The 16,723-nt window shown below is 41.7% G+C and overlaps 1 protein-coding gene across 1 annotated transcript in view; it reads right to left on the reverse strand.

The window, feature by feature from the left end:
* Positions 1-258: 258 nt before the first annotated feature.
* Positions 259-16,723, reverse strand: part of GRM7 (glutamate receptor, metabotropic 7) — a 942,809-nt gene continuing 926,344 nt past the window's right edge. The window contains exon 10 of the mRNA XM_010828418.1: positions 259-1,482. Coding sequence (XP_010826720.1) covers positions 1,433-1,482 — 50 coding nt within the window. The 3' untranslated portion in view covers positions 259-1,432. The remainder of the gene's footprint in view (positions 1,483-16,723) is intronic.

Raw genomic sequence — 16,723 nt, forward strand, 5'->3', positions numbered from 1 at the left:
CCCCTGGAGAAGGAAATGATCCACCTGCTCCAGTATTCCTTCCTGCGAAATCCCATGGACAGAGGTCCCTGGTGGGCTACAGTCCATAGGGTCACAGAAGAGTCAGACACAACTTAGGGACTTAAATGATGACAACGGATTAATAAATGTCTGTCAGCTACATCTTCATTTGTGGACTCAGATATGAGGTTTTAACAGGCTTGGCTGTCCACGTGGTTCCCTAACTTAAAATAAGTATGGAAGCAGCTGTCACTAAAAAGGGATAAACAACTAAAAATATTTATTGCAGGAAATAAAAAAGTTAACCAAAGTATTTTATTGATACATTCTTGGACAATATCACAGAATTGAAAGAGAATGGAAAGGGTGATTTTTCAGCAAGGGTGTTTCTCCACTAAATTGGCACATGAGCAGCAGGATTAACGAAAGTACTTCTTACAAACAGTAAAAAACATACATGCTCTTTTTTTTAAAGTCCTTATCACACTGATCAGTCATAGGGGGGCATGAACCAAACCTCAAGACATGAAAAATCCATATTCTTTCCTTCAAATAGTTTAATCATTGTTAAAATTATTGCAAAATACCCATATCCTAATTAAAGTAACAAAAGGGAACACAAATACAAATATTGAACATAAATGAGTAACGTGTACTGTAAAATACATTACTGGCATGCATTCCCAAGATCAAGACCTCTATTCCGTTCAGCCAATACCTTTTTCCCTTGTGACCTATCTCATACCAAAGACAGGTAGGGTATACTTTTCTCAGCACAGTTTTTGGTCTTTAAATATCTTTTTTTTTTGTCTTAAAAAAAAATAACATGATTTGCAGCGGTACTATAATCATAATTATACAGTCATGTACACACATTTTTCCTTTTTAGTCTGCCGAGAGCCTTTTAAAATTTTAATCGTTTCAAAGTTTTCCCCAAAGATCCCGCTGTCTGAAAGAATAGGGTTCTATGAAAACAGGGCATTCGAAAACAAACAGAGAACCGAGGTACAACATTGGATGGCAAAGTGCAAAAGTCCTCACAAACTGTACAGAAAAGTTCAAAACCTTGCAGCCTGGAAGTACAGACGTAGAAAGACTGGGCAGCCCCAAAAACGGTCATTGAGGCTCTCAAGGGGTTCGCCCTCAAGAGCCTGGGTGGGACTTGAGTCTCAATGCTCCCTTTGGTAGGGAAAAGTCCAGAGTTGCAGCCGAGTTGGCAGTGCTGATGCCAGTGACTTATTAAGCCAAGATAAAGTAAGAATATTTCATAAAGCAGCTGTGTAGGACACTTGGATCCTCTACTGTTGGTCTCCTGGCCGGGGATGCTCCTCCGATGATGGGCAGCAGGCTGGACCAAAAGAGTCCAATGCCAGGTTGGGTGACAAAAGAACTGAGGGTCGTCCTCCTCCATTGTTCCATGGAATGGAACAGGTTAGATAACCAGGTTATTATAACTGACATACTTCTTTTTTGCAGCAGGGCCTGGAAGATAAATGTGAAAGAATCAGTTGTGACAGTGACTCTATGTACAAGGGTAGAAGCAGAATTAGATCTGTGATGACTTTGCGTGCCAAGTCAAGATGGGACCGTGCAAATGGCGCTGGATTCCTCTGCCTAATTGTAGGATTTTATCTGCTAGAATCTGCTATGCCCAGCAATTCTGAAACCAGCTGGGTTCTCTATTCTGACCTATTTCCAATCCTTTTTATGGTCCATACCATTAGTAAATTTATCAGTGGGTCTCATGCTTTCCAATTAGCTTAAAGGACCCACCCATGTTGTAGTAAATTTCCTTTTGTGATCTTCTCCCAGACCTTCTTATAATAAATGGCTCTTGCTTGGCAAAGGTCTGTCCTGGGTCACTGGAATTAATTTAGGTTGACAGGAGGCTAGACCAACCAGAGTGCCTGCTCTGGTTTTGATTTACACAATCAAATTACTATAGATTGACTTTTATAGTGTTCTCATCAGTAAGTTGTAAATGGTAATTTGCAGGATTGTTTCCATCAAGGTTTGAAGCTTACTTAAATCTGCCAGGAATCTCAACGTGCATAGACTACTTTGTTTTCCTTAAATGTAGACTACATTCTTTTTATATTTGGTGCAGTGAATTTAGGACTCATCTTCACTAATTCACTCATTCAGTCATTCATTCATTTTTTTCAGTAGGTATGCGTCAGTTGCCTACCATATGGCAGACAAGAGGCACTGGGGAGCAGCTGATGAGCAAGTCAGACCCTTTCCTGTCCTCCTGATGGAAACAAAGACACTGAGATCCCAAGGTATGTCTCTGCTCTACATTCTAGTTCCCAATATCAAGTCATACACATTGCTGTCAACTGATATGGTCTTTATTCATTAAATCTTTGTGGTTTTGCATCAGCTTCTGTTGGACGCAAGATAACCACCATGTAGCATTTACTGATTCCTTCCTGTTCTTAGGTTTTAAATCTTTTGCCCATTTAATGCAAACGTGTAGCAAGAATTCTTCCAGAACTTCCTTGTTGTTATTGGAGTATAACTGCTTTACAATGCTGTGTTAGTTTCCGCTGTACAGTGACGTGAGCCAGCTGTACGTATACATATATCCCTAGCCCCACCCCACCTAGGTCATCACGGAGCACTGAGCTGAGCTTCCTGTGCTTTATAGTAAGTAGGGATTTAGGTGTGAATTCAGAGGCAAGGAAGAGCCACAGCGACATACCAAAAGAGACTGTACTTGGAGTAAGGCAGTCAGTATGTTACAGAAGTATATACGCTCACGTACAGCCTACAACAAAGCTGATCTTAGGTTCTGGATTAAATATTGAGAGTCTCTTGACAAACTCTGGTTTGAAGACATAGGCTTATTTCCCTATTAAATCATGTTGCATTTATTAACTAAAACTAGAGGGAAAACTATTATGTTGCTATATATAATACAGAGTTTCAATATAATTATATGAAATTGGGGATCCCCCAGAATCGGATCATGAGGCTAGTTGTTGTGCATCATCAGTCAATAAATGCATGACTCCATTAATGCCTCAGTCTTCTAAAAATGTTCCCATTGTTATCATGGCCTTCACTGTCTTCAACAGTTCTTGGTTTGCGGTCACATAGGAAAACTTTCTAAATATATGCATATATGTATATATATATATATATTTTAAAACTCTGAAGCTTATTTACAGTGTTGCATCTAGAAAACCCCAGCTTTACAGTTGCAAGAAATAGTGACAGCATGCCTTGTCAAACGCCCACATTGTAATCATCCTCAAGACAAAGGGAAGAAAAAGAAACAGGAAACCCAGAAACTGATCCTGACCTAGATACCTGAGACTACTTCTTTGCATGGATAATTAAGATTGTTTTCTGCATAACTGTAGCCGTCTAGTGGAAAAAGCCCAACGTATTTGAAATTCCTCAAGCTTTTTACTATAAAATGCACATTATTCAGGAGGAATATTCATTGTAAGAGTCTTAGTACAAAGAGTAAGTAGGCTAGAAGATATTGTCCATGAGTTGCAAATCTGAGCATTCATTTGCATTTAAAGATGAGGTCATAGAAAAAAAAAAAGAAAAAAGAACATTAAAAAAACCCGGAAGTGAGAATGATCATGGGAATTGACTGTTGCCTGGAGTGGATTGTCTGTCGTGTTCTCTAGTAACCTTGGGATGAGGGCTCCTGATGCTGTGTTGGGCTTGCCTGACCCAGGGTCTGATTGAGCTCTAGCCCTTACTCGAGGTATGACTTAGACCTGTCCCATGACACACTGAACTTCTCCGAGCCTTGGAAAGTAGGTAGAATAATTATCACCCTGCAGGTTGTTAATGGTACAAATGTATGAAATATCCCAGTTTCTTGTCTGATAACATAATGCATAACTGTCTCTTTAAATTGCAAAGTTCCATACATATGCTTAGTACCCATGCGTGCTTTCTCTGCAGAACAGCTTAGAAACTTGGCAGCAAAATCATAGAGTTGTGTAGATCCTACCATGAGTATTTTTTAATTTTATTTAAACTTTTTGTTTTATATTGAAGTATAGCCGATTTGCAGAGTTGTGAGAGTTTCAGGTGCACAGCAGAGTCACTCAGCCATACATATACATGTATCCATTCTCCCCCAAACCCCTCCCATCCAGGCTGCCCTATAACATTTAGAAGAGTTCCCTGTGCTGTACAGTAGATCCCTGTTGGTTATGCGTTTTAAATATAGCAATGTGTACATGTCTGTCCCAAACTCCCTAACTATACCTTCTCCCCATCCTTCCCTTCTGATAACCATGAATTCATTCTCTAAGTCTGTGAGTTTGTTTCTGTTTTGTAAGGACCTTCATCTGTAACATTAGTTTTGATCCCACACCTAAGTGGTGTGATATTCGTCTTTGTCTGACATTGCTCAGTATGACGATCTCTAGGTCCTTCTGTGTTGCCGCAAATGGCAGTTTCATTAGCTTGGGCTCACAAACCGTAAACTCCTAGAATGACAATTTCTGTACTTTTCAGAGCACTGTCCAATTATTAGAATGTTTATTTTTAAACCATTCTAGCCTTATAAGTAAATAAAATAAGTGCCTATGGTGTCTGATAATTCCATTTATTTGAATAGCAATGGCGTAGGAAAGAAAATTGCTTAGTTCAAAATAGTCATGCAGTGAAGTACTCAGTAAGGAAGTATGCTTTTTATTGTTAAATAAGAATTGTTGTTCTTTTATAAGATTATGAGTTTGAAGAACAATGAGTATTAGGCATGGTCCCTATGGAATTTTTAAAGCCATCTGTATCAGAAGTTCTGAAAGCAAGAGAACCTTTAGGAGCTGGTATTCACAATGAGACAGTGTTGCAGACACTGGTTTGGAAATGAGTTACTAATTCACTTTTGCTAGTTAGGAAAGCTCAGACATCCCAACTTATTCTGGTGTTCTGTCAAAATCAAGCTCAATTAACTTCACTGAACTAGTTGTTTTCTTTTGAATTTTATCTGAGCCTTTTTGTCCCACAAAAATTTCTCAAAGTGTTTTCTGTGAAATGTTTGTCACTCAGACTATAGGAAATAAAGGTTAAGGGACAAAAATGGAGAAGACATAATCTAATGGATATAATAGGAACCAATGAATTATGGGAAACAGGGAGTAAGTAAAATTAAATAGAGTTGTTTTCTCTCATCGACATTTAATTTCTTATTTTTCTTAAATAACAAGGAATTCAATACTTTAGTCGCAAAGACCATGTGTTTTACTGAGCACTTAAAAAAAATTCAAATGTGTGTGTAGATGCACATACCTGTCACTGTCAGGAAAGTAGAGACCTTCTCTTCCAAGTGCCTAGGAAATGGGTCATACAACGTCACTGGCCCATATTTACTAATGTGTGTAATAATGTATGTATTACTTAATGTGTGTTGTTATAGAAGGGCCTCTGCTCTCTGAAGTCCCTGTCAGCTCTGGGAGGATCTTAGGCGAAAACGGAGCACAAAAAAAATCCATGGAAACCTCATGGACTTGGCCACGCTTTTTCTTTTCCTCCCCACAGCGTCCCTGTGGTGGTGTTATATACAAAACTAACCATTGTTCCAGCTCCTTAGATTTCATTTCTAAGTTAAACCACAGCACTATTTTTCCCCACTTAGCATCCAAGAAGGGCCAAAATAGCCCAGCTAAAATTGAGACATCAATTTCCAATTCTGACATGAAAGGAGTCAATGAACATTTTAGTGTTTCTTTGGAAAAACCTAATTGGTACTTTAAGATGTAGAATGTCGAGCACAGGTTTACACAGTTCTTAAAATGTGCATTTAAGGCAAAATATACAAAGTCTCTGTTTTGAAACAGGTTTTTGCTTAGTAAAGCTGATATCTAGGTAATTTGATTGAGGCCAAATATGTTTGGCCTTGGAAAAGAAAGATGCACTGAAATACTGCGTCACAGATTTCTACTTTTTCATATGCACTTTGCCAAGGCAGTGAGCTCCTTTTGTGTATTGGCGGTTTCAGTATATCATGGATCCCAGAATTTTGGAGCATGATTTGAATGCAGTGCAGTGATGTGTCCAAGACTGAGATGTGCCTTAAAGCCCTTCTTAAGGGTACCATTACAAGTAAGGCGATAGTGATAAAATAGTAGCAGAATAGTACTAGTGATCCTGGACGAAAAGCTGGACCTAAAATCCAGGCCTTACTCTTTGGGGACAGGAGTTTCACAAGTCTATGTATCCATCCCTTTATTTCATTAGCTGTTACCAAAAATTCAACTGTGATAGTAGTTTGGCTAATAACTGGTGGCACGGAGGCAGAGAAAAGTCGTCTCTGTTCTGAAATAGTTTGTGGTTCAGTGCAATTCAGCACACATTTATGGAGCGCCTGCTGTGTGTGAGACACTGTTACAGGCAGGGACAATATAGATGTGTTATGCTGAGGTGCAGTCTCTCCTTTGAGAGAGGCACTTACAGTCTACTGCAGGAAGGTGGATTATTTTTTTACAAAAAATAGATACAGCCAATTCTTGTTAATGGCAGTTGTAGCCTGTGAAGTTACTGCAAACATTGAGTTTGTAATCCATGCCTGAACAAAGCTTTATCTAACATGTTTCTTTTTCCCTGGAATGCACATCTAACCTTCCCTTACTTAAGGAACCCTAGACAGCACTTCCAGCTTCCCTGGTGGCTTAGATGGGTTGGGAAGATCCCCTGGAGGAGGGCAGGGTAACCCATTCCAGTATTCTTGCCTGGAGAATCCCATGGACAGAGGAGCCTGGCGGGCTACAGTCTGTGGGATCGCAACAATCAAAGGGGTCACAAAGAGTCTGAGTGACCTTCACTTTTCTCAGACAGCACTGTACTCTGCTCAGTGAAACAGTAAAATCACCCAAAAAAGTACAAATACGTAAAGCACAGGCATTCAATAGACCAGGAGCACACTGTTTTGGGTGTTGTTTTTTTTTTTTTTTTGCACATTAGAGCTGAAAAAAGGTAAAATATCACCCTGTTGATCTACTCTGAGACTTCATATGTTCGGTGACAAATATCCCCCTGCCCTGCACAAACACTTGTGAAAACACTGCAGTGTTGCTTTCAGTCTTACAATCAGTTTCAGCAAATAGTCGAGTCTGCAAATTGGGGGTCCATGAATACTGAGACTCAAATACCATGATAAGGTCAGGTGATCTCAAACACCAGGGAAAAGGTGGCCAAAGCGAGTAGAGAGGGATTCGGGCAAAGACCTCTGTCCTCGGAAAGGTGGCCGTTGAGATTCAGAAGGGGATGTCATTTGAGCAGAGTTTGAAAGGAGATGAGAGAGGAGCTATGCAGATATTTGGGCCACAGAGTGATGGCAGGGGCAAAGCCCTGAGTGAGGCTGGCAGCTGACAGGCCAGGGTGGCTGGAACAAAGAGTGAAACGTGCGTGGAGAATTCCAACCCTGCCAGGAGGTGACATCACTAATGTGTGCACCGAGGAAGGTGGAAAATCTTGCCTGAGATACTCGAGAGAGGTTTCAAAGTAGAGGGAATACGGAATTGTGTCTTGAACAGTGAACTAGAGATATTTCCCTGCCTGGAGACATGGGTGTCAGGGCACACTTCTACCTGGAGGGTGCCACATTAGTTTTTTCTGTGAAAAAGCTCAGGGTTTTGAGAGAAGAGAAAAAAAATTGAGGAGTTTGAGGAGTTTGGTGAGGGTTCACCAAGAGAAGAAAGAATGCTGGGAGAGAGATGGAAGGGAAATTAATCTGATTGCCAAGAGCATTTTATGCTGGGTATAAGGTTCTGGATTTTTGGATAAACTGTGAGCATCTTACCCATATTTGATAGAAGGAGAGAGGTGAAAGATGGGAAGTGCAGGAAGGGAGATCAGCTTGGAGTTGACAGAGAGATGAGGATTGTATTTGTAGTGAGTGGGATTCCAAGATGAAACCACAGTGGGGCCATCCGTGAGCAAGCAGCTCCTAGGCCCACCTGTGCCCTCAGCAGCATCATGCTGTCCTGGGGATGAGGACGTAGGCGAGAGCTTGTTTGGTCACTGTGGTGGGGAGGTATCCTTGAGGCCAGAGCTGTGCTGTTTGTTTTAATTTGGGAGTGGCTGTATGTGACATGACAATCAAGTTCTGTTGTGTTTGGTTCAGCTGACTTGTTTGGCAGTGGCAGATCTTAGAGGACCTGTGTGCTCAAAGGAGGGGAAACCAGAGAAGACTCTTAGTCTTGGCAAAGGAAAGAGACAAAGGAAACCTTCACTTTTCTTCCTTCTTTGGAATCCAACTCAGCTTAACCTGTGGATAAAAAGCAGGGCTTGACAACTAAAGCTCTGTGCAGGCAGGAGCATCCCCTGGACTGTATATCTGGATCCTGGCTTTGGAAGGTGGAAGGATTAGATTCTCTTTCAGGTGACAGAAATCAGGCAGAGCTTTAGTTTACAGCAAATGCAAAACACATGTCTGCTAGGTGTTAAACACGGGCTGCCTGGGATGCAGAGGGAATAAGACATGCCCCTGTCCTCAAGGAGTCAGGTAGACCAGGTGCCCCTCAGTATGTACGCACCTACATTTATCACAGGATGACTAAAGATGATAGGGTCAGTTGAAACTGATAACAAGGGGCCTATTCACATCTGTTTGATAGTCCTTAAAACTTCTCCTTTTGGCTTTAGACTTTCTGCCAGGCTTTTTTCTCCTTCTTTCTGAGATAATCGGGATGAGGAACCTGGTAGCCCTGACCCAGATTGTTCCCTGCAGCATGAAAGTCCTCTGATCTTCATAGCTATAGAGCAGTCCTAGTCCCCCAGTCAGAGGAAACTGAAGGGTTGTTTATTACAGAGCATGATCAAGAGTAATCACAAGTATTAGCTGACGGAAGAGAAAAGAGACTTTGTGGTCACATAAAAGATGGATGGAGCAAACCCCTAACCATCCTTTCTCTGAATACAGACAGGGGCTTCTATTGGCGAAATGGAAGGAAAGCACTGGAATTTGGTCATGTTTGGGGTCTAATGATAGTGAGCCTGGTTCTCTAACTGTGGACTCCCATTACCAATCATAACCACACAAACTGTGCTTAACTACAATGCTTCCAGATTTTCTACCTTCTTTGCTCTGTGTAAAAGTACTTCCTCTCCTCTCCTTTTCTTAAACACATTGCAAATCTGTTCATTTGAATAGGGTGAATTGCAATTGGCATTGAAGTTTAACCCCTTCAGGTTCAAGGTATATGAATGTATTTAACAATCCCTTGGGATTTTTCAAATTATCAAATTCCTAATTTTAAATGGACGGTTTACATTCTTTCTTTCAATGTATTCTGTTTGCCCTGAGGCTGTCTACTGGATCTGTCCACAGTGCCTGTTCCTCTTTGAAGTCTTGGTTAGAGCACTTGGGGTATAACTTGATTGACTCTGATAGGAGACTGAAATTTCCTTTACTAGAAGTCAGCAGGGGTTTGTGGAAGTGAACACTGAGTTGGATTCAAAGCACTGGGTCTGGAGAGACTTGATGGGGAAGCTGAAAGGTTGCTTGCTATCAGGAGGGATAAAGAGACTGAAGCTAGAAGACCAGGCACTGAGCGTTAGATGCTATTAGAGAATCATGTTGAACTTGGTTAGATGTGATAATGAGGTAATGGTAGAGTTGGAGAATGTCTGCATTTTGTAATAAGCTAAAATATTTTGGAGTAATGTCTCATGATATCTGATAACCAACTTTCAAATGGTTCAAGGCAGAGATAGATAGATATGCATGAATCAAAAATGGTAAAATATTAACAGCAACTATCTCAGTAGTGGATTATACCACCACTCTTTCAACTTTTCTGAATGTTTGAGAAGTTTCATGTCCAAAGCAAAATGTATGCTTTAGCACTTTGCTCAGAGATAGTTCTACCTTTACCTTATAGTATCTGCCACTGAGAAGTAATACTCTTGACAAAGTCACGTATCTCAGAGAAAAAATAAAAAGAATTGCAGTAGTGTCCATGGCCTGGTGTAGAATTCTGTTGGTCATAATTCAAGAGTGATCATGAAAACCCCTACCAGAGTAAAAGAACAGTGGGAAAATGTAAGGACATAAGAAGTACAAGGATAGCCATTGATCAAGTATGACCTTGGGCAAGGGACTATCATCTCTGTGGCTTAGTTTCCTCTTCTGGAAAATGGACCTAACAATAGTATCAACCTCTAGGGTCCTTAGGAAGATTGAAGGTGGTAACATATGTAAGACACTCAGAATGGGGTCACATGTAATTTTACCATGTGTAGCTGTAATTAGTCTTCTCTCTGAGTGCATGTAGAGAACTCCTCTCGCATAGATAACACTGACTCGTGTGTGCATATTCTTCTTTCTTGGAAGAAAGAATTCCTCCAAAGCAGGTCAGGCTGCCTGTACAGTGAGACTAAACTCACTGATGACGGGATGCTTGTTAGGGTGCTGACAGCAATCCCTGAGGAGGTTTGAGGAGTGGTCAGAGCACCTGTAGATTTCATCTGTTCATTGGGAACGTGATCTGTCAAGTCATTGTCAACACGTTGCCACTTCCATCCATTTGCACCACTGTCATCAGCCAGCATTTCATCTCTGAAGAAGTGTGATATTGAAATCCTGAGCTATGAGAGGTTTTATTGGTCACCTGGAGGGCGTGGTGTTTTATATTGTGGCAGCAGTGACGGGTTTTTACTGTGCCAGACAGACATGTACACCTAATCAATGGTTGTTGCTACTCCTACAGACAGTCTCTGTGTGCAGTATTGGAGCTGGTAATCATTTATTCCAGGGACACTTATTGTTGGGTTTTTGGCAAAATCAGTTGCTGGAATTTTTTAACTGTGCATCTGTTTATATATACCATTTTTCCATTTTGATTGAAAAAATTGGATATCTACTGATGAGTGTCCTAAGACTGTCAGTTAGATTAGTTGAGATGAGTTCTCCTTTATTCATTCAGTGCTCAGATTTGCAGTTTGGAATTGAGCTATGTCTGCATTGATAAAGCGAAGATTGGATCAAGAATCAAGCCAATTCTATCAGAAAGACTGAGACCAAAACTATCCTCGGGTGACCGTGACATATGAATGTTTATGACCTCTGGGTCCATGTTACTCAGGTTAGTTATGAAACAGACTGAGCTGTTATCACTCCACCACATTTTTTTCCAGGCAGCTTTTATGTATACAACACCACAAGTGACCTGTAATATCCCAAAGGGCATTCCAACTGAGTTGACTAAAAAGGGAGTGGGGTGAGTCCTTGTGGAAACAATCAATACTGCTGAGTTGACGGGACATGAACATTTTTTTCTCTTGATAGTTCTTCTTTCCAAGAAGTTGAGAAACATATGATTCTTGGACAAGGCATCAATGAGTCCAAACTTGGGCTCTGAATGTAGTAGCATTTGTTAAACATGTAATATGTTCAAAAAAATCTCAAGCACCTAGTATTTGCAAACTCTTTAATCCTTCCAGCCAGCCATATGAGGCAGGTACCAATATTATACCGACTTTACTAAAAGGCTGATGCTGGGAAAGACTGAAGGCAGGAGAAGAAGGGGATGACAGAGGATAAGATGGTTGGAAGGCATCACTGACTTGATGGACATGAGTTTGAGCAAGCTCCAGGAGTTGGTGATAGACAGGGAAGCCTGGCATGCTGCAGTCCATGGGGTCACAAAGAATTGGACACGACTGAGTGACTACAGATGGTGACTGCAGCCATGAAATTAAAAGATGCTTACTCCTTGGAAGGAAAGTTATGACCAACCTAGACAGCATATTAAAAAGCAGAGACATGACTTTGCCAACAAAGGTCCGTCTAGTCAAGGCTATGGTTTTTCCAGTGGTCATGTATGGATGTGAGTGTTGGACTGTGAAGAAGGCTGAGCGCCAAAGAATCGGTGCTTTTTAACTGTGGTGTTGGAGAAGACTCTTGAGAGTCCCTTGGACTGCAAGGGGATCCAGCCACTCCATTCTAAAGGAGATCAGTCCTGGGTGTTCATTGGAAGGAATGATGCTAAAGCTGAAACTCCAATACTTGGCCACCTCATGTGAAGAGTTGACTCATTAGAAAAGACCCTGATGCTGGGAGGGATTGGGGGCAGGAGGAGAAGGGGATGACAGAGGATGAGATGGCTGGATGGCATCACCAACTCGATGGACATGAGTTTGAGTAAACTCTAGGAGTTGGTGATGGACAGGGAAGCCTTGCATGCTGTGATTCATGGGGTTGCAAAGAGTCAGACAAGACTGAGTGACTGAACTGAACTGAGTGACTGAACTGAACTTACAAAAGACATCACAAGTTAGGGAGACTAACGAACACATCCTATATCCCCACCTTTTTTGAACTTTAGTTATTGGTAGGGTGAGAGAGGTGAAGCTGACATCAGGGGTCATAGATCTTTCTCACTCAAATGTTTACCAACTATCTCCTCTCTACCAGGCAGAGCTGGACAGGAAGTTCCAAGGAAACTTCTCTGCAGCTTACTGCTTTCTGATCTTCAGCATCCACCACCCCTTGATTTCTTTCCTGAAATTCCACCCCCCAATTCCCATGAGTGTTCTGCCTGTTGTAGGAGGCAGTGACTCTTGCAGGAGGTCTCGGTAATGACTGAATAGGCATTCTGGATACATAGATTTCAGGAGACTGAGAAGTATTCCTTTGAGCAGTGAGGGACTCTTGACAGCAAAACCTGGTGGGCAAGGTTGTTCAGTAGCCCCCTCCTTCTCCCCAAGGAAGCCAGTGCAGAACAAATGTTTTGAAAAAAAGAAATGGGATGTTTGTTCAGGCTTAGAGGGAAGGTTTGAAATAGACGTTGTGATCACAGATCCCTCTTTAAATTCAGAGAAAAGACGATGACTGAGGACAAATGCTGAAGATCATGTGGACTTTGCCTTCCTCCAAAGATGAGAAAGATCCACTTAGTGGTGTGGGAGGTGATGTGAAGTTGGGGTTAACAAGATGACTCTCATGTCCGAGTTCTGGGATTGAAACCCCAGCTGTGCTCCATAAGCCATGATCTTGTGACAGGTCTCTAAGCCTCAGATTCCTTGCCTTTCAATTGTTTACAAAATCCAGATGGTGATACTGACGATGCTGGGAGGATCAGATGTCATGTGTTCATTGGCACAGTGTTGGACTTTAAAGAAAACGCAGTTGTCACCACCAGCACCACTACCGTCCCCTCCATTGTGCAACGATCTTAAGATCAGCACTGAAAGCTAGTCAGCTCTACACGATAATGGAATTCAGGAAAATGGTCATATCTGAACTCAGCTGGTGTCCTGTATTTCATAGGGTAAACTTCTTTCATAGGATGTCATTTAAACAAGAAATCGATGTGACACTTGGAATTGCCAACTGTGCTGTTATGTACTAGAGAGTTTTAAACTCTGAACTCAGTCTTCATTGCAAACCCTTAGACCCTTGAGGAGGTAGCTTTCTGAGTCTGTGTTACACTGTGCAGGAGACTGTATTGTTGCAAAGAAAACACAGGAACACAGCAGGTAGATTTTCACATCATTTCAGAAAACAACAGTGGGCCCTGAGAGATAGGGTTAGGCTAAAGAACTATTTTAATTTCTAGGATATTCCTTTACTTCTGGTGACAGCAACACAGGAAATTCTTAAAATCTAGGCTGCTGCATTGCTAAGGAGAACAGAACTCTTTTTTTTTTTTTTTTCCTGACAGTATTTCCTGTTAACTGTTCTCTGCTGCTGCTGCTTCTAAGTCGCTTCAGTCGTGTCCGACTCTGTGCAACCCCATAGACAGTAGCCCACCAGGCTCCCCTATGCCTGGAATTCTCCAGGCATCTGTTCCCTGGGAGATGTCACCTCAAACTATAGTGACAGTCACACTATTGCACCACCATGACTCCCTGTCTCTTTGGGATAAAATAGCAATCGGTCGATAAACATTTGCCAGATTCCTAATGTGAGCCATCTTTCATTCTAGGTTCTAGGACGATGATGGTACACAGACATAGAAGGAATCCCCATAACCTTCGAAGAATGTCTGCTTTGGTAGAAAATCTAAACTATGTAGGCACATGCCAAGGCTGCAGACTTAAGCAAAATGGTCACCAAAGACTCCACTGCTCTGAAGGCCGTCACTTGCTGTTAATCTGTCCTCCATGACCTTCTACTCATGGTGTTGTTTCCTGGAGCAGATGTAAGCACCAGCCTGTCAACCTGGAGGTCCAGACCATGGACGTGGTCAATAGGCCTTGCTCAAATTTCCACCCCGGGTCTTTTATGTGGGTGACTCCTGGCTTTTCTTGTCCCCCTCCAGTCTTGGTATGCTGGTGGTATACAGTCTTAGTTTTCAAATCCCCAGTGTCTAGGTGAATCATTTCTTTCTTTTTTGGCTATCTTCCATGAATGCCATGTGCTCGTGTCTGAGGTCTCCTGGAAACTTAGGATAACTGTTTCCTACTCTTTTTAGTGTTGTCTTATGCTAAGGCCTTCTCTTGTTACCTGTCACTCCCTTACAGTGATCAATCAGAACCAGTTAACTATTAGGATTAAGGCTCTTTTGTCAGTTGTGAGAAAAGTGGACAGGGAGGGAAAGTATGGGATGGAGTTGAATAAGAGTCATAAGCTGTTAGACATTGGAGTGAAGGGATAATTTGAAATGGTTAGTTAACGATAATTTGTTTAATCAGTGGTAAGGGTTAATATTTGTAGAGTGCTTGCTGTGCCCAGCTCATCACATGAGTGGTCTGAGAAGGTGCTTTCTTTCTTCCCATTTTTCAGATGGGAGAAGAGAGGTAAAGTAGGACTCCACAACCATAGAGCTAGCTAAGCCAGGCCATCTGACTCCAGAGTCCATGTCTGAACCACTGTGAACCTCCTCTTGTGATGGGCTTTGTTCTTGCTCACCTACTTCTAGAAAATTCTAAGAAATGGAAAAGCTGGAGAGTGGAGAAAATGAATGATCGGGGTTCGGTGACAGGTCAGGCCCCTCCAGCTGGCCGGCTCTAGCATCTCTATAGTTCCCCCATAAAAGAGAACTGAGAAAATGTAGCAGGTTTTGAAAAGTGGAGAGTAGGATTCTGGTGGGCAGAATTTGCCATTCTAAATACCCTTATCCTTTCTCCCTGCTTCTGAAAAAGCTCATGCCTGGAAATGGAATCTCATTTCTGTCCAGCACCGAGGCTTCTCCCTTGCTGGTGGTAATGAGCCATTGTATCTGGTGAGCTACAGGTTGCCAGCAGATGTCCGGAAGCAAGGACATATCAGTTTTCAATAGGACAGGTGTTTGATTTGTCTCAGGCCCTTGTATTTGAATTCAGGTTTCTAGCTTGTTATAATTTCTGCATTTGGATAATCTATCTGTTGCCTCTCTGAAGACCAGTTCAGAAAGGTCATGGACTGAAACTCTATGATAGGAAAAACCTTTGGCTGAACGGCTGACTGTTTTTGGTCTCTCCCGGGGCGGGGTAGGGGGACAATAAATATACCAGCAGTTGCTATACATTCTATCACTGGCTGTAAATTTTCCAATCAATCTGATCTTTCCAAATCTGCAGTCAGCAAGAAGGCTGTGCTTTGCATTTATTACTAGGAAAGACATTAGTCTTATTTCAATTATATTTTTAAGATCAACGTTTTGGAAGTATTTTCTATACATTTTTCTGATGATTTCAAAATGAAAACTCACATTGGCCCACTTCTAGTTCATCCATTTTTAGACAGGGAAGAAGAAAACAGTCTTCAATCAGCATTTTGAGAAGAGTGATAGAAAAGAACAATCCATTTTCAAGAAATTAAGAAAATTCCAGGAAGATAACCAATGTTCTGAATTTCTACACTTTCAGTCTTTCTACAGTTAGCACCAGCAGTCTGAAAAATGAACCCAAAGCCCTTTCAGAACTCCCATCTGAGCAGAAAAAGATTAAATCATGCTCAACATGCTTCACCAAATAAACAGAGTGAAGTGATATGTTTTTGAAAATAAGAATTTCAACGGTAAGGGATGAAACAAAGAGAGGTTACCAGGTAACCCCATCAAACCAGAAAATTCAATAAGCCTTGCACATCCCTTCCCTTGCCCACTACTTAATCAGAGTGTTGCTGGAATCAGTTTGAAGGAATCTACTTACTTTTAAACTGGCTGTTTTGATGTCCTGTAAATACAGCCCAAATATCCATTTCTGCAACAGAACTGACCATAAAAAATGAAATCATTCAACCCATGGGATTAGGGTATCCAAATTAACTATATTATGTATTCAGCTTGGACGGGGGCTGTTTATTTCATTGCATCTCAGTGTCCTCGGCAGCACTGCATGAGCACACTCGGCTCTATCCATGCCCCCTGTATTCCCTTTTCCATAAAAGCTTACAGATGTTCTCCTCTTCTTAATGCACACCCTGGGCCTTGAGATGTTGACATATGAAGTCCTAAATATTAGTATCACTTTTGTGGGAAATGGGAGTGGATAATGGTCAATTTCCAGGCACCCGTTCATATTCTGAAAAGCATTATTTTCTCTGTAGGCAGAAGAAATGGAAATGAGGGCAATCAGTGCATCCTAGCCCTTGGGTGGTTATGGAATGATTGTGGGGAATTGTTCGCCAGAGGAGCAGGCATTTTAGAATGGACCATAAAGAGGAGACAGCTTGTGGGCCATCAGTGGGATGAGAATGGGCGGGGTGGGGAGTGGGGAGGTGTGTGTCTCCATTCCTCACATCTCTGAATTAGGAAGACGTCCCCCACAGCATGTTGGAAAGCTCTCCACTGGTCAAAGCTCCAGACTTTTGAACTAA

This window comes from Bison bison, unplaced genomic scaffold (assembly GCF_000754665.1).
Source record: "Bison bison bison isolate TAMUID 2011002044 unplaced genomic scaffold, Bison_UMD1.0 scf7180017864492, whole genome shotgun sequence".
Lineage (NCBI taxonomy): Eukaryota > Metazoa > Chordata > Mammalia > Artiodactyla > Bovidae > Bison > Bison bison.